The sequence below is a fragment of the Diabrotica undecimpunctata genome, chromosome 10 (genome assembly GCF_040954645.1).
Source record: "Diabrotica undecimpunctata isolate CICGRU chromosome 10, icDiaUnde3, whole genome shotgun sequence".
NCBI classification, from domain to species: Eukaryota; Metazoa; Arthropoda; class Insecta; order Coleoptera; family Chrysomelidae; genus Diabrotica; species Diabrotica undecimpunctata.
Window position 1 is genome coordinate 39,103,531 of NC_092812.1, and position 23,135 is coordinate 39,126,665.

Consider the following 23,135-nt stretch of genomic DNA (forward strand, 5'->3'; position numbering starts at 1 on the left):
TATAACAAATTGTGCCACAACATTGAATGTTTTATCTCCCAAAGCAGGAAGGGGAATAAGTATATTACTTGGCTCTTGGTACACGTCGTTAAGTCGTTAGAAATGTGAAGAAAAATAACTGTGAAAGCCGGTTTAGGCAAAAAATTCACAGATATCATTATTTTTTTCTTTGAAAGGAATCTATTGTACACCGGTCTTAGCGCAGCCAATTGGCTTATTTCAAATATTTCAATAAATATACAAATGTAGAAATTTTTCTATATCTGCCATATGTAAGTTTTCCGCCAATAAGCGATAGATCGGTTATTTAGCTCAAATATATCTAAGGCTCTTGTATCAAGGCAACATCGAGCTTTCTAATAACAACACTGTTCTCCTAAAGCAGTCTTACCTGAGTAAAGTTGTTAAGAGATAAAGTCAGCGACTTTAGACACAGACGAATCTCTCATTCAACATTTTCCCCTGTATCATGTCCTCTTTTGGTACCATGGTGTTATATCTCGGAATTGGGAAGTTCAGTAGTCGTGGAACAAAGCTTATATCATTATAAGCCAATTGTGATGCGGTTGTCTGATTTGCCGATATAAATTATGCATATTTATTATTTTTAAAACCCATATTAACCGAAATGCAAAGACTCAATAAAGCTTTTTAGTCTAATAACATTGATTCTTCAAAATTATTAGATGATTTAATCATGTTATTGGAGAGTCTAATAGAAAAATTCGCAATTTAAATTATTTCAAGATGACATAGAATCTTTTGTAGACAGAAATTGTTATTTAAGTTATATATTTGAAACCAAATTAACAGGACGGTAAAGCTTAAGTCGGATGAAAGCGTTTTTTATTCCAAATTCAACGGTGTGCCACAACAATAAGGATATTAATTGAAATAAGTACGCTAAAGTTTTAATTTAATGTTTATTTTTAACAATATTCAATAACATTTAAAATGTGAAATAATATTTAAGAAGTGTTCAAAATGACTTTCTCCTGCTTCGACACAAGCTTCAAACCGTCTAAGCAATTCACGTGTAGATGCCGTATATATAATCTCTTACATAATCAGGGTATGCGCTTGTCTAATTTTAGTTTTTAAAGCGTCTAAAACTGTAGGTTCTTCTTTATAAACAATTCCATTTAAATAGACCCACACAAAAAAATCTAAGGGTAATAGCGCAGGCTTCATCCATCTGTTTGGAAATGTGGAATTTAAGTAATTGATTCAAATACCGCTCTTATGTAAGTGTGAGCCATCTTGTAGCCATTCCATAACTCCTCTTTCGCCTAAAGGAATATTCTCCAGTAACAAAGGTATCTCATTTTTCAGAAAATTCAGGTATATCTGACCATTTAAATATTCTTCAAAAAAATATTGACCTATTAAACCCCCATTAAATAACCTACACCAAACATTTATTTCTCATCTAGGTCGAAAGCGAGTTTCCCTTAACCAGTACGGATTTTAACCACTCACCAAAAATGGGAGTTATGGCGATTTACAATCTCATTAATATGTAAACGAGTTTCATTACTCCACAAAATTCTAGTTAAAACGTCATGAGTGTCTTGCATTATTGCATCAAACATAGTTTAAATTGATGGTAATGGTGGCTTTTTAAAATCCTTTGAACTGTAGTTGAAGACACTCAAATTTCTGCAGCAATAGACCTTATAATCTCAAGGACATTTTGCTTTTCTTGTGAATTTGTAAAAATTATAAAAATATGCTAGTTTCAGGTTAATTTGTCGATGATAAATGCGCCATTAAATTGAAAATTTATGAACGTATTTATAATACTTTATGTAGCGTATTTATTAACATTAATGCCTCATTGTCATACACCGTTGAATTTGGGCTAAAAAAACGTTACGTTTGACCTAACCTACACGGCCATGATCCATTTAATTTTTTCTATTATAATAACGTCACAGCGCCTCTGATGACGTCACAGACCTCATGTATACGTTAATTGATAGTATTGTATGTCCAATTAACTTTTTCCAATTTTCAAATAAAAATATTTATTACTTCGTGAATTATAGGTTGTTATAAACATCTTGCAACACCCTGTATTAAGTCGATAGCATTTATTATAATAATTGGCAGTAAACAAAACTCTTTTATTCCAAGACCTTTGGCTATTTTGTCAACAACATTTTTTTTTAATTAAAACTTGTGATCCAAAGCTATCTTTATTAAACGTTACGTTTTTAGAATTTCATCTCCAAATGGTTTATGGTTTTCGGTTGACTAGTTTTTAATATCAACGTTTCTGCAGGACGTCGCTGTAAGTTTTTCTGTTGATAGCGAATAACAATTCGTATTGACCACCATGATTTCAGCCTTTTGTGGAATTAACTGAACCATTTGTGCGAAGTACTCTTCAAAGTGATCTATAATAATTTTCTCATGGTTGTTTTGGTTGTTTAATTAAATTACTTTCAGAGAACGTTTACCGCATACAATATGGGTTATTATTAGCAAGTCGCATATGCAGACAGACAGGAATTTTTTTTCAAAAACTTGACGACAACAACTGGTCTCAATACTGTCATATTTGTGTTCGTATATGTCTGTGTTTTCAAAATCATCTCGCTTAAAATATAGCATCTCCAACGTATTATTTCTTCGTTGTCGGTTAACACTGATGTCTGATTTTGCTTATACCAAGAAAAAATTTATATATTTTACACAAAGTAAAGATCTATTTCTTAAAATAAAACCCATGTATTTGGGTTTTAATATAAACCCGCATATACAGGGTGTAATACAGTTGTTATAGGGTACATATATAGTTAAACTACATTATACTGGACCCAATATTGAAATGCAAATAACGAAATCTGTACAACAATTTTAAAACTTCCATAAAATTTTACGGTAATGGAGATCCCCGAAACCACATTTTTGTGTATGTTAATATTAAATTATTATCGTGGCCATCACATTGTATCAGTTCATCTACAATGTTTCTGAAACTTTCGCCTCTTAGGCTATGGCTCCACGAGCAACAGATTGTCGCTGGCAGTAGCAGTAAAATGTAGCTTGATAAATGAAAACAACAGCAGTGTTACAGAGTGGCTCCACGCGCTGTAGATTGTCGCTTTGTTTCGAGACCAAGACGCGTCGTCAAGGACGTGTCGCGTTCGAATAGATCCGGACCTATTTTTTAGCAGTAATTTGCAGCGCGTTTGTGGCTCCACTAGCAGTAATTTGTAGCTTGTAGCGGTAATTGCCATTTAATCGGATATTTTTGTTCTTGTTTGTTTATTTCTCTGTGTTTGTTAAGTTGTTTCTTTGTTTTTATAAATTACTTTACAGTTTTTTCATACAATTTTTTGTCTCAAATCATAACAAAAAATTATAAGTTCTAAGAAAGAAATAAATCCAATATTTTTTTATCGGTATTCTAGATAATAAAAATCAATGGATGGTTTTTTTTTTAATCCCAATTAACCGTATCAAACTGTACTTTATAATAGACGCCATTAATAAACAAGAAAAAGTTTAATAGAGAGAATAAACAGTTTTTATTGATTTTCCGAAAATCTATTTTTTGGATTTCCTTCTTCGAACTGGTGATTAATTTCTATATAAGTGGTTGTCTAATCATATCATATAAATAAAATTTTAATAATTATTGTTTATAGTAAAATTTTATTATCCTTCAGTACTAATGTTTCGTTTTCGATAGCTTGGCGTGATTCATAATAATATAACGATAATTATTGTAACATAAAAAAGCAAGTTAGATATTGGAAAAGGAAGATTCATTACATGAACCCATGAACCCAATATGATAAATTAATATAATTGACATATGGGAGCCGTCGATCTACTTGATAATTCAGTAGCGAATTACAGAATACGCAGAGGTAAGAAGTGGTGGCGGCCCCTTTTTATTCTAATGAAAGTTAAATAGTTAAATATTTTATTTTTTTTTATTTTTAGGTAGATACATGTATAGGATTATAAAATATGTAATTTGAATATCTGTTTTCGTATATCTTCTATTTCACATAATAAAAAATTAAAAGAAGACACTGACATCCTGCGATATTTAAAAAACTTGTCAGGATATTCTTTTAATTTGTTGTGTAAAAGAAAAAATTTTCCCTCTGTCTGTCTAGGCACTAGAATAGGGTGAATCCACCATTTCCGTTGTTTTTTAACCCTGCGTCGACGGCGCAATGCCAATATTAAACCAACTTTTTGTTGAAATGATAAATTATCCATACTATATTATTGTATTATCGGTCTGAATTTATTTTACTTATTTATTTATTTTATCTGCTATATACACGAACACTATATAAACGGACAAGATGCCACTGATTGTAGCTGGGTCGTATTAACGCTCATGGAGCCACTACAAGACCAAAACGCGGCGATATGCGCGCTGTAAACTGTCGCTCGTGGAGCCATGATTTTACTTCTTTACTGCCGCCGTAATTTTACTGCTACTGCTAGCGACAGTCTGTCGCTCGTGGAGCCATAGCCTTAGTCACTTAGTCACTGATAATCATTAGCCGTGTTAGTAGCTCAAATAGGAGTTTCATCCTTTGTAATCAAGCGTCACTTGTCGTATCACTATGGATACTATTAAGGCTGATTTATAAACTTTACGTTGGCGTTGGCGCTGGCGTTCGCCGTTGACCTTGGCGCTGTTTATCATAACTGCATTTATAAACTTTCGGTTGGCGTTGGCGTTAAAGATCATTTCTAAACTTACATTTTTGATTTGGTATTATTAATTTTTGCTTGGAAATTAATACAATGAAAAATGAAAATGCACGGCCTTTGTTAGGTGCAGTGGCACTTATACACGATACTTTGTATTCGAGTAGCACTGAGCCTTCGAAATAAAAGACAACGTCAATAAAAACGGAGGCCCATTAACAAGAACAGAAAGACAAGAGGTAATTTTAATTATTATACAAATATAAAAAACTGGGATACATAGCAGAGAGCAGTTTTTTAAATATACCAGGATGCAGGTTCCAGTATTTGAAAAATTACTGCAAATGGTAAAACCAAAAATAAATGTAAACTATCGCTTTGATGGAATTTCTAATATATGGGGAATATAAATTAAATTATCTAAACTATGTATTTCACTTTATAAACATGTGGAAATACAAACATAAACAAATAATTTAGTTTGATTTTTTGACAAACCTTGTCACTTTTTCGGTATCGCTATTAGCTGCGATGACAAAGATACAGTTTTTTTATGTTCTGTGATCGTGACTACAACCACAGAAGGCTTGGTGTATTCTGTCCTACAACGGCCAACGGCAAAAGATAAAGTTGGTTCATCTTGAACGGAACCAAACACCAACGCCAACGATGAACGATGTTTATAAATAGACATACGAGTTTCCCATTTGACCATGTTGTAACGCGAACGTCATCGCCAGCGCCAACGCCAACGTAAAGTTTATACTACTGTATTTATTTCATTTTATTTCATAAAGTTGTAAACATTTTAACAGTGAGTTTCACTATCAATGGTTGATCTTTTAATGACCACAATAAATTTGTTGATCGTTAAGTATTATTATATGGAATAATTATACAGGTTCCCTCTATTCTGTATAATTTGTAAAAGTATATAAAACCGATGAAAAATTTTTAAATATACATTTTGTTTCATTTAGTTGAAAGTGTTTCAAGTGTTACCAGTGTTACCTATTTATACCTATAAAACAGCATTATGTGGCGTCCGTGGAAAAACATTGATCACTGAAACAGTGTTTCTTCCAGTGTTCCAGCAAAGAAAAAGCATTTATCTGCTGACGCTAGAGAAATCGTAAAAACAATATATAGTTCTTTACTTACAAGAGGACTTACTGCTAATACTGCTGCCAGTGAAATATCTGATTTAACGAAAATACCTCTAACCACAGTGAAAAGAATTACATCAAATCCCATTAAGTCAAGAAGGAAGCGTAAGGATGCCGGTTCTACCAAATGTATTGACGAAAGTGATAAGGACACAATGAGAAACAGAAAAATTTACACAATGTACGAAGAGCAACGGATACCTACATTAGATGCTTTAAAACAACGGCTTACTAATGATGATACACAAATAAACTGTAGCCGCATTAGTCTTTGGACGATTTTGTCTAAAATGGGCTTCAGATATCGTACAATTGACAAAAGGCAAGTGCTTATGGAGTCCCATCGTTTACAAAAGTGGCGTACTGAATATATAACTTCCATAAGAAAGTACCGTACAGAAGATCGACCAATAATTTATCTGGACGAGACATAGTTTGACACTCATGAAACACCATCCAAAGAATGGTCCGATTCTTCCAACAGGTGTCAAACAAAAGCTCCATCAAACAAAGGGAAAAGAATAACAATTTTACATGCAGGATCAGAAAATGGTTGGGTCCCAAATGCCTTATGGCTTTCTGCAAAGAACATTAAAGACTCCTGCGTGGACTACCATGAAGATACAACGGCAGAGCTTTTTGAGCAATGGTTTAAGAATTGTCTTATACCTAACCTTCCCCAAACTAGTGTGATAGTAATGGACAATGCAAGTTACCATAGTCGTCAAGTGCAAATAACACGAAAATTGAAATTCAAAACTACCTGTTAGAAAACGATATATATTTTGAAGAAAGTTATTTAAAAAATGAACTGTTAGAAGTGTTAAAATCATTTTCTATTAAAAAAGTATATATTGGTGACGCATTGGCCGAGGACATAGGACATACAGTGTTACGGCTTCCGCCCTACTATTGGTTTTGGTTATTTTGGGTATTTTTTTTTTGTAAATATTAACTTGTATATATTTTTCTATATTTTTTTTTCAATTCATCTATTTTTTGTACATTATGTATTCGTTTGTATGTATATACTGTAAATAGAACTATTATTACTGTACATTTTTAACGATATCCGATTAGGAAGAGCAAAAACTTTTAAACACCCCAGTTTTTTGCTGACAGTCCTAAGCCTGTAAAAAGTGTGAAGGAACGTACCTTTCTGAATTTAGATCCATATACTACAATTATTTACGTAGAATAAAAAAACTACTTTCTTCATGTTAAAAATTGTTCAATTATCAAGTATATTCACTTTAACAACCTGAAAATACCATATGAAATAATTTAATAAATTTTTATAATCGTGTATTACACAGCTACCAATGAAATATATTAAATAACAAACTTTCTAAAGTGCGACCCTGTGTACTTCGGTAGTTTATTGAGAGACTCTTGTATACACAATAGGATCAACTCAGGTAACCATTAAGCACTCAACCATTTTTCGTGAAACAAACTATACATGAAAATTTGAAAAATAATTTAGGTACTTAATATTTTAATATTATTTAAATAAGAAGAGTATTAACGATTGGTCAAAACATAATTTTAAGATTAGGTGTATAACATAAAGAATTTATATTGGAAAACATTTTAGGATATAAATATTTTGAGTAGGTATATTCAAATGAGACGGAAGTTACCGGTTGGTCAGAACAGCTGATATAGATTATTTGCGTAGTAAAATAAATTTATATTAGCAGCATTTTAAACATTTAAAGATATTTGTATTTTAATTCTTTTTAGATTTTTTATTCATTGTCAGTTGAATATAGCTAAAAATTAAAGGTTATTACAAAAAATATTAACCTATTTATTTTGTTTATGGAAATGTTTGAAAGAATCGCCCACGGAGAGATCTGGTTTCTCGGCACAATCCACACACTCATAAATTGGGTTTTTTCTTATTTTTAGGATAGGACATACTCTGCATCTTTTCGTTTTTGTTTCGCTTTTGTCCGATTTATTAGCAATTATTTATAGGTAAATGTTCGCGTGCGATATTGCGTCTTTCTTTGCTTTTTTATAAATTAATTTACGAATTAATTCTAACCTTGATATCGTCTTTTATGTCTTTTGTTTAATACATATATTGTTTAAAACTAAGTCTAACTTTCCACGGTACCATCGATTCATCTAGTGATAATTCTTTTTCAGAGCAGTCATTTTAGTATTAAAAAGTCTATAACTGTTCTTATTCTATAAAACCGATCTTCAGGAATAACATTAGGTCTCATTGGATTATGGATGAAGTGTAAGCACCTTAAAATTATAAGAAAAAGATCTCTGCCGATGTTCTGCAAAAAAGATTTTAAGTTGAATAGTGGATCTGTTTTCCAATAACCCTCCAATCTTGATATCCGTATGTGTCAGTGTGAAAGATAATTCCCATAAATACTAGAAATTCAAATAAGGAAAGTAGTTTACATCTTTAAATGTTAGAATTTCCACAAACACCAACTTCACCAACTTTTTTATATGCTAAACATTGCAATATTGTTGTTTTGTACATTCCCTATTTTTTAACAAAATTTTACAACTTAAAAAGGGATAATTCCCGTGAGTTGGCTGTATATCATATAGTTAAAAAACTCGAACATTGAAGTAAAACACTGTTGTAATTGGTATATTTAATTAAATTTTAAAAATCCAAAAGGATTAAGTTCAAAACGTTTTCGGACTTATCAGTCCATCTTCAGTGAAATTTGTAGTACTTTCTAAGTAGTAGTAGTAGTAGTAGTAGTAGTAGTAGTAGTGTAGTACTACACTAATAGGTAACTAGTAATTTTTAATTAAATATACCAATTATTAAAACAGAAGTGTTTTGCACACACACACACTCGCACACACACACACACACACACACACACACACACACACACACACACACACACACACACACACACACACACACACACACACACACACACACACACACACACACACACACACACACACACACACACACACACACACACACACACACACACACACACACACACACACACACACACACACACACACACACACACACACACACACACACACACACACACACACACACACACACACACACACACACACACACACACACACACACACACACACACACACACACACACACACACACACACACACACACACACACACACACACACACACACACACACACACACACACACACACACACACACACACACACACACACACACACACACACACACACACACACACACACACACACACACACACACACACACACACACACACACACACACACACACACACACACACACACACACACACACACACACACACACACACACACACACACACACACACACACACACACACACACACACACACACACACACACACACACACACACACACACACACACACACACACACACACACACACACACACACACACACACACACACACACACACACACACACACACACACACACACACACACACACACACACACACACACACACACACACACACACACACACACACACACACACACACACACACACACACCGTGTAAATGTATTGAAGTATTTTTGAAATAAAACAAATTTATTTAATTTTTGTTAAAGGGGTAGTAAGGGGTGAAAAATTACTAAAGTTTTAATAAATTTGTAAAAACCTAGCAGATCACTGTGGTATATCATAAATATTTTTTTAATTCTGCTAGCTTGAACCGTAAGCCAGCAGAATCGCTCCCCTTAAGGGTGGTTTGATGGTGAAAAAATATTAGGGTGGTAATAAATTAGTGAAAAATGGGTGAAAAAATATTACCTAGGTTAAATTGGATTCCGCTCATGTGTCCCCGCTAGCTTAAGGGTCCTAGGTAGCCAATACGGAGTAGATTTCGGGTCGAGGGATACGATCGGAGCTCCGATTGGTGAGACACTCAGTACGTCTCATGATTATTGTTTAAAGGCTGATAATACAACACTAAGCGTAGGCCTGAAAATAAACGAAGAAAAAACTAAATACATGGTCGTATCAAAAAAGGAACGACAGCGAATAAGACAAAACATTACCATAAACGATCATAATTTTGAAGTGGTCAAAGAATTCAAATACCTAGGAGCAACAATAACCAGTGAAAACACAGGAGAACGGGAGGTTGAAATACGAATACTGGCGGGGAATAAATCATTCTTTGCCATTCAACATCTAATGAGGTCAAAGCTTCTCTCAAGGCGTGCCAAAATCCAAATGTACAAAACCATAATACGACCAGCAGTGACATATGGAAGTGAAACATGGACATTGAGAAAGAAAGAAATCAATAAGCTATTAGTATGGGAACGCAAAATCCTGCGAATTATATATGGTCCTTGCAGGGACAGCGTGACAAATGAATGGAGGAGCAGATACAACAATGAAATAGAGACTCTCTTCGGGAAAGGAAACATCGTAAGATACATAAAAGCCAATAGATTAAGATGGGCAGGCCACGTGGTACGGAGTGATGACGACAGACTGATTAGCAATGTGTTTTGGGAAAGACCAGATGGTAGAAGATCGACAGGAAGGCCTAGAAAAAGGTGGAAAGACGCAGTCGGGGAAGACCTGGAGAAGATGGAAGTAAGGCCATGGGAAATAATAGCACAGGATCGGAATCAATGGAAGGCAATGGAGTTGTAAAAGCCAATGATGATGATGATGATGACGAGAACATCGTTCAGTTTTCCAAGCATTATAATAGACAAAACAAGAAGATGTTAAATAGGAGTGTAATCTTGGTCCAGCGAAGAATATGAAAATAAGACAAAACCACAATCATTTAAAAATCATAGATTAATGTATAATAGACCAAAATTAAAGAAAGGTAAATCAATTGTAAAATCTCCTTACGGAATACTGTGAAGAGATAGGTACATTGCAGTAAATACACCTTCTGATAAATGATATAACATCCTAAATAATAGGTCACTGGATTTAGCAACGTTTTTAATCAATTTGTAAAAATTAAATCCAAAATTTTGGTTGTCGTTTTCTAAGTAGACTGATAATTATCTAAGTAAAAACGTCCCCCTTCTTGAGTAAAAGATTTAATGATTGTTATTTAAAAATGTGAAAATTTAATGATTGTAATTACAATCAAAGAACATTTTATTTGTAACCTTGAAAATAAGATGAAGGTGACCAACATCTATTTTATAAAATTATAATCGTCTGAATATAATTGTTTGATCAGGATTTGTCACGCCAAGTATCTTCACGCTCATACTATATTAGTGTCAAAATAGGGTTTAAGCAGCTTAGACGCGGAAAAATAATGGAATTTAAGGTGCTTTGGATATTACCTGTGTTTTTTTTTCAATACAGATGTAAGTAATTTTAAGCTACAAATTTACAGGCAAAGAAAATGTTAATAGTTCATATGACTCAAATTAATATGTTTTATTTTTCTACGTTGCAATTTAATAAATTTACAATTTCCTAAAATTATTAGCATTACCGAATTTATTTTCTTTCGTCGATTATAGTAATATATAAGTACTTTATTTTATCCATCCTCTTCTACCAAGCGTGAAAGGCTAAGATTTTTTTCATCTTGTTCTGCTGCTAGCATATATTTTGACATACCTAGCAACTGTATATAGGTAAGTCCTTTTCCTTTAGCTTTATTTACTGTTCTGAAAACTATTCTTTGTTATACTATCAATTTTAATATTGTAGACTGACATCTCTTTAATAAGCCTATTAAACCCGCGACTCCGCTCTATATATAAGCATGAAAAACGAAATCATGTATGCTGTTTTTTATTTTTTTTTACAGTATTCTTTTTATTTTTTTATTAAGGTAAATTTTGAGATATATACGATATTTTATGAATTCGATTAGATAGTTATAATTGAATTATTCAATTTATTGAAATACTTAAACAATATGTTTTATTTTCTCTTTATGTTACATTATTTATCTTTTTATTTTGACAGATGTTTTCTCCGAAAGCTGTCTGTTATAAATCGCTCGTAATGCGGGCAATTGACTTATTGTATAATATCTTCCATTTATTTATGATACTCATTATAGAATTCTAGAATTCTATATCAGCTTGTATAGTTCTAGTGGATAGATATCATATGGTTTTCAGGTGTGGGCTATTCTCATGACAATTCCGTTTAATTGGTCCCTGTTCATTGCTGCACGGAACAAGTGCTCTAGTCTTTGTCAGGTCCAATGTCAAATGTTTCTTAACCATGAAAGTTTTTTATGGCCTATTCAGCTTTTACCCTCAACTATGCCTTGGATAATCAGGCGAGGACTGTAATATTAAACCTTTATGGTTTTAACAATATTTGGGAGTTCTCGATTTTTGTTTAGCTGTCTGAGGACATCTTCATTACTGGTATGGCTGGTCTAGGAAGTCTCAATTTTATTCATGGTATAAGTTTTAAGCATTTTACGTAAGGATGCATGCGGGCCTTCCTGTCCCACACTTTGTCTCGCGGGACGGGAAGGGACGCAGGAAGGGACATCGATTTTTGCTTCGGGAGGGGACAGTGATTTTTTGGCGGGACGGGACACGAAACGGGCGCTTTGTCATGCGGGACATCCCGCATATCTCTCAAAAACTGCAGTTTTATAATTGCACATTGCACATTTATATATTGGTGTCAATGAGAGCACAAGATAAGAGGTAGGAAGAGATACAGAAAGATCGAAAATATTGATCAACCGGACGTTGTCGAACTGTTAAAATTCCCGAAAAATGCTATCACAGTGACTAATAGACAGTAATGATTATGGAGAAATAAGCTTAGAGTCTGCTAATGTACATACAGAAAACAATATAGGATTTAATAATAAAATTGGAAGCAGTTTCATTCACTGGAAGGAAGCGCGATTTCAGTTAATTAATAATAATGTACAATACTTGATAAAATATGTCCACTTTGTACAAACTTTCCGGATCTTGAAAAAGCTCATCTTTTTAAAGTTCGTCTAAATAAGGTTTCACCTTCCTCTGATGAGTTTGAGAAAACTCAGGGTTAGCGCTTTTTGGACTTCAACAAACCGAATTTTTAAAGCAAAATAGCATTATAACGTCCTGCCCATCCAGAAGGGTTCAATGTGTTAAAAGTTATCGAAGTTAAAAACTCCCTTGCGTTATTAGATATAAAATTTAACAGGATCTTATTTAATTAAATCTTTTAATACTAGGAGACAAAAAGTTACATATTTGTTAAACACTTTTAAAAAAATGCTGCATATCAGTAGCCTCTTTTACTACTACATTAAGTGCCAAATTTAAGTTTTGAGCAGATATTTTATGAGTTATTGAGCTCCACCATAAGTACCTTTTATTGTGTTAGCTTCATCATATTCTTGTCCTTACTTAGAACTATATTTTTGTCATTTATGGATTTAATTTTTGAAACATTTCTTAATTGGATCTATATTATTTCTGAAATAGAACCTTTTAGACTTTTGTTGTAAGGTATGCAGGTATTTATTTTGCCATGGAGCCCAAAAATTTCTATGGATGCGCTGTAACAACTGTAATCTGTATAAATAATTAAAGAATACCTTCGAAAAATCAGGCACAGAAAAGGATGTCATGACTTCAAGAGTCAAGAAATGAGGTCAAAGAGTTGAAATCTTAAACATCATTGGTTAATGGGGTGAGAGGACGCGAGTTTAAGACGGACTCAATTAAAATCAAAACGGTATAAAATTCTTGATAGATGTAGGTAAAAATAAATAAGAATAAGACTTACTCAAAATCAATTTATTCTACTACCAACGACCGGTTTCGCATACTATAATTTGCCATGCATCTTTAGGTCTTAAGGTACGTGGTAAACTATATGCTGAAATTATAAAACCCGTATTAGGGAGCTGTCTGGTAAAGAAAATACAGCAATTATGCGAATATTGTATGTGTGTGATTATTACATATAACTTAAAAATTGATTAAACAAGCAAAGTAAAGTGAAGTGACAAAAAGTAATCTAGCAAACGGAAATTAAATAAATTAATAACCAATAAATACTACTCACATGCCGATACAAGGGTTATTATTTAGTGATTTTCAAAATGTAAACTGGTGAAGGGTGATCATCGGTTTTATTGTAACTATTTAAAAAATAGAGAGAAAGTTCTTGAGGAGAAAGATATTAACAAATAAACTAGGAAGAAGTTATTGTGTAGATTGTTTGTTGAAATGAATGTGATGTGTTATATTATTTAAAAGTTACTTATATTTATTCAAGACGTATATTTTGGAAATGTGTGTTAATTTATTGAAATTATTTATTTAGAACAGACAGCTCTATGATAATATATAAAAAGGTAGATGTATAAGTCATGGGTGTGCAATAACTCCAACTTGTAATTATCAAATTATGATCAATTGATTTGGTCTGTATTAGGGCAGAATTGTTGTGATGTCAAATAAATTTAAATTAAAAAACACTTAAGGATATTTAGGGACCGACAGAACACATTCAAAAAGACACAACAGACATTTAATTTAAAAGGGAGACACTTAGTGGCGCTACATCACTTTTAAGGAGAGGAACTGGCAAAAAAGGACCAGTTTTTTGTTGTCTAATAGATTTTTAAGAGGTAAAATTAACAAGTAGTTGTAGGTAAAAGTGTGACAGTTCTTATTTCTTTTTAGAAACATGTATTGCATGTACAGTCAGTATGGAGAAACTCTTTAAAGAATTAAAATTTAAAATTTTTAAACGTTTTAACTTTTAGCATTCCTTTCCTCAGATAGCTGTAGCTTCCTCCATGGTTATTGTTAATTGTTGCCCTGAAAACCATCAGGATCTTCTAATGTAACAAATTGGACGCATTGCTCCTGTTTTGATAATTTCCCAAGTTAAGTGCTCCTTTTCTAACTTGGCTGCACCGTACTGAATATACTACCAATAGTCATAAATATGCATAAACGGTTGCCTTCCACCGATATACCCTTAAACAAGGAAAGAAAGAGGACAGGTAACGCTCATTTAATAAACCTTCGAAAAGTGAAGCCAGTTTCGATGTGACCGCCATGTTTTGGTGCCTGTACGTTGCCCATTACTACCTCTCGCAGGGTTACCAGGTCTACTGATTTTTAAGTAGATCTACTGATTTTAACTTCAATTTACTAATTTACTAAAACATTATATCGATCTACTAAAAAATATGTAATGATAAAATCATGTTCAAAAAGTGATAATTATGTCAGTATTCAATTATAAATTTTGAAAAAAATCCATTTATTGATGTATATCCAATATCCATTATTCTCATTCTACTGGGAATAATTAACAAGAAATAAAATATGACCTGGCAACCTTTCTGGTACCGGTTTAGGCTTTTCTCAACTATATATATATATATATATATATATATATATATATATATATATATATATATATATATATATATATATATATATATATATATATATTGACTTGTATCAGCAATCGGTCTGTAGGAAATAAAACTCGATTTGTTCTATGTTTCAATATTTCGTCACGATTTTGTAACTTCTTCAGGAGAAAATTGTAAATCTATTAGAATAAATATTATATGTAAACAAAGCGAATATTTCAATGCTTACAACTATAAGAGTAAAAATTTAAATTTTTTTAACATATCTACATAAATGACATTTTTGTTTGATTTTAATTTATTTAGGAGTTATGGTAACCCCAATATTTTATAGAGTGAATTCCCATTGTACAATTTTTAGTGAATAAGTTAAAATAAACAATTATTATGACAGTATTATTAAAGTGGAAAGATGGAATTTATTTAAATATTTATTTTTTCTTTTGAGCACTTTTCAGATCACTTGGTAAATCACTTTGAAGTCGTTCCAGGTGATAGAGTGGGCAACTAACAATAATGTGTTCGATTGTCAGAGGAATATCACAAACATGGCACAGTTTTTGTTGTTCTTTCTTCATTAGGTACTGGTGGGTTAACCTGGTATGTCCTATTCTCAAGCGGTGTTGTATGACTTGATCTCGTCGTTTTTGTGGCATTATCCCTTTTGGTGACAAATTTGGGTTGATGCGATGTAGTTTGTTGTCGTCAAGTTTTTTTTATCTTTCGAGTCATATTCTCATTGAAAATTCTTTGATGGTGTTTTGAATGTCGGAATGAGAAATTTCTAGGAGCTCTTTATATGATCTATTCGTATATTCTTTAGCTTCCCGATCAGCTTTTTCATTAGGGCCTATTATGCCTACATGAGATGGAATCACAGCAAATTCTGCCCTTTTATTCATATTGTAAAGTTCTTCTAGATCAATTTTAATTTGACATAGTATTGGGTGGTTTGGGTAAACCCTTAATATTCCTTGTACTGCGCTTAAAGAATCTGTGAAAATGACTGCTTCCAATTTGGGCTGGTTTGATATATGTTGTAGGGCTTTAGATATGGCATATAATTCGGCGGAATATATGGAGTACTCCTTAGGTAGCTGGAACTGATGTTTAATTGTTTCGTTGACGAAAGCTGCGCCTACCGCTTCTATTTCAGAAGTTTTTGACGCATCTGTATATACTTATTTGGTAATATTTTTTGTACTTGTCTTTAATCGCTTGAAACCATTGTAGAATTATATGTGATGAAGTATCAGATTTAGGATACAGTAGAAGATTTGTATTACATTTGGGGAGTTTTATGGTCCAAGGAGGAGGGTAGTTTATTTCATTGGAAATAACTTTCGGAAAATTGAAACCTGTGATTCTTTTACTAAATAATGCAGAAAGAAAGGGTTTTTGTTCAAAAATTAAAAGAAAATTGTCAGAAAATGTGTAGGAGTAAGCACGGTTATTAGAGATTACTCCAATTTTAGCTGCATATTGTAGGCTTAGTCTGTGTTTTCTAATTGAAAGAGGTGGTTCATCAGCTTCTACATACAGACTTTCTACTGGACTGGTCCTGTAGGCTCCAAGTGCAAGCCTTAATTCGGTATTTTGTATGATGTCCAATTGCTTTAATAAACTATCTTTAGCTGAACTGTAGACTATTGATCCATAATCTAGCTTGCTACGAATCTGTGTTTTATATATATTTACTAATTGTGTGATATCAGCCCCCCAATTATGATTGGCTAATACCTTGAGAATGTTCATATTTTGCATGCAAGATTTTTTAAGTCGTTGAATGTGGGGTTTTCAAGTGAGTTTTGTATCTAATATAATTTCCAAAAATCGATGTTCTTCTACATACTGCAAATTTTGATTATATAGTGTTAATTTTGGCCAACTTGTTTGTTTGTTTCTTGAAAAACATATTGCTTTTGTTTTGTTTGTAGAAAAATGAAGACCTGTTCTCTCTGACCACTTTTCTAAAGATTTGATGGACTCTTGCAGAATATTTGCAGCTAACCGGCTATTTTTATTTCTTACATAAAGAACAAGGTCATCTGCATATAAACCAATTTGGACAGGGGTATTAATGTTATCAACAACTTCATTCATTGCAGTTAAGAAAAGTGTTACACTAAGTGTTGATCCTTGGGGAGTTCCGTTATCTTGGGTATACTAACTTGAAAAATGATTAGTAAGTTTAACTTTAAAATTTCTATCATAATCAAAATTTTTGATAAAAGCTAAAAGATTTCCGTCTACACCCCATTGTTTTAATCTTTTTAGGACATCATACTTCCACACAGTATCGTAGGCTTTTACTATATCAAAGAAGACGGCCAGTACTTGACGATTACTTGCAAAACCTTGTGTATGACCAATTGTAGTTTAATCAAGTTGTCCGTTGTACATCTGTTTTTCCTAAATCCGCTTTGTTGTTTGCATATTAAATTATTGGATTCCAGGAAGTATTGCAGACGTTTGTTAAGTATTTTTTCTCTTAGTTTGCACAAGGTGGATGTTAAAGATATAGGTCGATACAAATTTCTATCCGTCTTTATTTTATTAGGTTTTAAAATAGGAATTACAATTGCTGCTTTCCAGGATTTTGGAAATTGTTTCGTATAGAATAACAGATCATACATATCCAGAAGGTATTGTTTAGCATTTGCTGGAAGATTTATAAGAAATGCATAAGATATTTCGTCAGGTCCTGGGCTAGAATTTTTAACATCCTGAAGTGCTTCATTTAGTTCATTTATACTTAGTGATGAGTTCAGTGGATGATTGTTATTGGTAATGATTATTTCTTGTTCTTAGTTTCTTTTATGTTCAATAAATATAGGGTCATACATAGAGTCATTGCTGTATGTTTGAAACGAAACTGCTAAGGCATATGTTATTTGTGCTTCATCAGTTATTTGATCTCCGTTCATATTAAGAGGGTTTATCTTGTAAGTATACGGAATACCTTTAATTCTGCGGATCTTGTTCCACACTTCAGGTGCGGGGGTATCATCGGTAATTAAGGATACATATTGTTTCCATGACTGACGCTTACACTTTTTGATTATATATGTCTCCTTAGCTCTATATAAAGTAACAGCAAAGATAAGAATTGAGAAGGAAGACCTGAACATCGGAGTATACGGCCCAGAAAATAACAAGCCTCAAACAACAAGGGAAGCGTTCTACGGCCAATTACAACAAGTAGTAGATCAAGTCAGAGGAAAGATGATAATATTGGGGGATCTTAACGCTCGAATAGGCAACCAAGTAATACCCGGCATCAAACAAAAACATAACGAGACTGATGATCAACTTCTGCACAAATAACGAACTAAGAATAAACATCACATTTTTTAACCACAAAGACCAACACAAATATACATTCAATAACACCCGTGGACAAAGATCTATGATAGATTATATTATAAACAACAGAGATATACATCCATCAAAAATAATCGACGTAAAATGCCTCAACTCAGCAGATGTAGGTAGCGACCATAGCCTAGTATTATGTAAAATAAGAATAATCCTGAAATACTTCCCACCCAAGAGAGCGGCGCCAACACAAACAAAAATCAAAGTCGAAGGACTAAATACGGAATCGACGGAATACTTATACAGGAAAAGAATATCGGAGAAGATCACTGGGAATAAAATATTAGAAAACGATAACATCGAGGAAAGCTGGGAAAAACTCAAAAATAATATAATTAACGCAGCAACATAATCACTTGGAGAGAGGAAAGTCACAAACACTAACATATCAAAAAGGAAAACACCATGGTTTAGAGAGGAAGTTAAGACAAAATGTGAAGAAAAGAAGAAAGCCTTTTTACAATACAGAACACAACAAACACAACAGGTATACAACCACTATAAACGAATCAGAAATGAAACGAACACTTTGGTTAGACAAATAAAAAAAGAACACTGGCGGAGTTTCTCAAAACATATGAAACACGATTTCTACGGAACACAAAAAGAAATATGGAGAATGATCCGAGGACAAAGAAAAGAAATGAACGAACTAATAAAAACGAAACACATTCAGAAGGAAACGTGGGTAAACTACTTTCGATCCCTGTTTGCTAAAGGTGACGATGATGAACCACCAACACCAGAGGTGACGACAAACGAAGAAATAAATATTGAGAAGGAAGAGGTAAAGGAAGCATAGAAAATCACCAGGAGAGGACAGAATACCAAACGAACTCCTAAAGTAAGGAGGATCAGATCTGACCAAACAACTACTAAAACTAATTCAAAAAAAATCGGTTGCCTGTAAAGTCGGTTTTACGGGCGAAGATTTTACGTGACAACGTCTTTTTCTCGGTAGAATATTTATTGATATGAATATTATTAAATTGCACAATAGGAACAAGGAATTGAATGAAAATAAGAATTGCACAAATTTTAACTATAGAAATATATTTTGTTTACTAAAACATTGTACATGTAAACTTAAACTTAACTAATTTCTATTTGAGTGATTTTGTTGAGGATAGGACGATGATAGGAGAAATATGAAATGAAAGGAAGTGTTTCTGCTGTAATGCGGACCGATCATGTTTGAGTGGGAGAGAGACGCAAGGCATTCGCCGGTCCGGCGGGCCTCTCTCTCGTTCGGTGACTCATCGTAACAGACGTGAGCGGGCGTTACACTTTTTCATGAGTGACTCCGAGCCAAAACCTAATTTAAGACGTTGTCACGTCAAAATAATGGAACAAAATAGAATTCCTCAAGAATGGAGATCAAGCATCCTAATACATCTCTTCAAAAAGGGAGACAAATCGGACCCGGAAAATTACAGAGGAATTAATTTATTAAACACAACACTCAAATTAATAACCAAAGTGATAACAAATAAATTGAATGAAATTATAACACTAGCAGAAGAACAACAAGGTTTTAGGCCGGGAAGATCATACACCGACGTTATATTTATAATGAGGCAAGTGCAAGAGAAGTCATTCGAATACAACAAACCGGCATATCTATGTTTCGTGGACCTTAAAAAAGCATTTGACCGGGTCAAATTAAAAGACGTTATCCACTTACTGAATGCAAGAGACATACCTCTAGGAATAATCAAAACGATCGAAAATATCTACCAAAACAACAAATAAAAGTAAAAGTAGAAGAAGAACTAACCGACCCTATTGAAGCTGGCAATGGGATAAGCCAGGGAGATTCCCTGAGTCCCCTATTGTTCAACCTGATTATGGACAAAATATTAAAAACATTAAGAACTAAAAAAGGATATCAAATGGGAGAAAAACAACTTAAAATAATCTGCTATGCAGACGACGCAATACTACTCTCTCAAAGTGAAGATGATTTACAACGTATGCTGCACCAATTTAATATAACCGCCAGAAAATTTAACATATTAATTTCCCCAACAAAGACAAAATGCATGGTTATAACAGCAAATTTACTAAGATGTAAATTGGAGCTGGAAGGTCAGATAATAGAACAAGTGATGAAGTTTAAATATCTAGGCATCACATTATCTAGCTACGGAAAGCTCGAAACCGAAGTGAAAGATCAAGTGAATAGAGCAAACAGAGCCGCAGGCTGCCTAAACGAAACAATATGGAGAAATAAAAATATCGGGAAAGAAACGAAAGGCAGAATTTACAAAACAGTCATCAGACCAATAATGACATACGCGGCAGAAACAAGACCTGACACAGAGAGAACAAAAAGGATGTTAGAAACAGCAGAGATGAAAACACTTAGAAAAATTGATGGTAAGACACTATGGGACAGAGCTAGAAGTACAGATATACGACATAGATGCAAGGTGGAGAACATCAAAAACTGATTAAGAAATATAAGAGTAGAATGAAACGATCATATAAGCCGAATGACAACAAATAGAGTAGTAAAGACGGCAAGAGACGGTTCCCCGATAGGAAGACGATCAGTAGGAAGACCACGCAAACGATGGAATGACAACTTACTGGAGGCACATTGAAAAACAGACAGAGACATGTCTATATAAAAAGAAGAAGAAGAAGAAGCCTTAGCTCTATGTTTTTTAAAATTAACTAAGTTCTCTTCTGTATGGTGTTTTTTTAATACGTTGCATGTTTACTAATTTTCAGTGCATCTTAACATTCAGCATTCCACCATGTGACCGTCTGTTTACGTTTTGGCCTGCTTGTTTTACCTATAGTTTCTTCTGCAGCTTTTATAATCATCATCATCTTTGGCTCGACAATCCTCTGTGGATCTTGGCCTGCTCTAAGATTCGTCGCCATTCTGTTCGGTTTCTGGCAACATGTTGCCATCTTCTGATTTTTAATATCCGTAAGTCGGTTTCAACTCCATCTAACCACCTAATTCGCGGTCGGCCTTTGCTTCTTCTTCCTACAGGTGTTCCTGTGGTTAGCTTTTTAGCAATCGTATTTTCAGCTTTTATAATCATTGTACTGAATTTTTCAACGATGAAATCAATATCAGTTTCCAATGGTCCTAAGTAGGGTTACATGTAATTTATACAATTTAATTTTAAAATATTTATTTAAACGATAAAAATTAGCTTTTGTGAAATTACACAGCATAGGTTTTTAATAAAAACAAATGTAAAATTAAATTAATTTGTTTAATTGTAATTGAACACTATCTAAATAATTTGTATGTATGGTAAATTGATATTGCTAAGTAATAAAGGTATATAAAGGGAAAAGAAAATATGAGTTGATTTTAAAAAGTGTTTAATAAAACAATTTCTTAACACAAATTAATTAGTAAATACAAGATAATATAAAACAAAAATAACTCTTACATTTTTATTGTAGGTTCTGCACTCTCTATTAATGATAAACTGGACTTTGGAGGCCGTTCGTCAAATCATGCATCATTGGCTGATAACCATGGAGTTCATATAAATACTTTTACACCAGTAACACGGTCTTCAACATCTATAAAAGTAGACAATAAGGATGTATTAGATAAAAAGGCTGCTGCTTGCACGCCTGAAGGATGTAATGTAACCAAATCTATGAATGATCCAAATGATACCATTAAAACTGATGTTGTAATACACATAGAATCCAATTTAGATTTAAAACCCAAAAATGATGAAGCGATGTCAGTAGATAATGTACCAGATGTACCGATCATTACAGGTACTGACAGCTCTAATTCCAATAACGCATTTTCTACAGACCAAAAAACAATTTTTATCCCAGGTAACCAACCAAGTTACCCTTCAAATGTCTATAGAAACATGTATGGGCCATCATATTCATCCAGTACATCCCCTAATTTCTTTGATCCAAACAGAAGGTATGATTTTACTAATAATGACCAAGGTAGAAATTATTGGAATTCACCCACGATAATGCAAATGTCAGATCCTAATAGAAATGCGGTAGTTCCACGTTATAACAATGGAATAGAGTTAACAATACCACGCTTTGATCCTACTCTACATAATCACTATTTTGGAGAACGTCCACCTCCTCAGTCTGCCATTTATTCGAGAAGAACTAGCATTATGAATCCAGTGGAGTTTAAAATCATGAAACCTGTATGGCAACCATCTTCCTGGCAGCATTTGATGAACAATTACAGATACAACGCCATGCCGCATGCCATGAGTAAGGGAATTCAGTGTGCTTGTGGACATAACACCGGTAGTCTCCAGTTACAGTCAAATTTAAATAGACAACTCAATTTACCTCATCCTGGCGGAAGGAATCCTATTAACGATCCAGGAACTCAGATTAATGATAAACTAGGCTCATTTAATTAAGATCCAAAAGTAAACGCATAAATAAAATTAGCAAACTACTTTGTTAAACTTTATTAAACTATTAAGAATATTTTTTTTTATTTGTAATTAAAGTGTCTCGACAGCTTATGGTCATTGACTCGGGTAAAGTTTATAACAGTATATATATATATA

At 33.2% G+C, this 23,135-nt stretch overlaps 1 protein-coding gene across 1 annotated transcript; it reads left to right on the plus strand.

The window, feature by feature from the left end:
* The first annotated feature begins 11,063 nt into the window (after positions 1–11,063).
* Positions 11,064–23,052, plus strand: LOC140451855 (uncharacterized). The gene is made up of 2 exons (XM_072545762.1): positions 11,064–11,203; positions 22,024–23,052. The coding sequence occupies exons 1-2, from the start codon at positions 11,152–11,154 to the stop codon at positions 22,980–22,982; spliced, it is 1,011 nt and encodes a 336-aa protein (XP_072401863.1). The 5' UTR covers positions 11,064–11,151; the 3' UTR covers positions 22,983–23,052.
* The last annotated feature ends 83 nt before the right edge of the window (positions 23,053–23,135 follow it).

Excerpts from the sequence above, each read along its gene's own strand:
- LOC140451855 (XM_072545762.1), top strand. The coding sequence starts at position 11,152 with ATGGAATTTAAGGTGCTTTGGATATTACCTGTGTTTTTTTTTCAATAC. Across the intron at positions 11,204-22,023 it reads GTTTTTTTTTCAATACAGAT|GTTCTGCACTCTCTATTAAT; the intron begins GTAAGTAATTTT and ends TTTTTATTGTAG.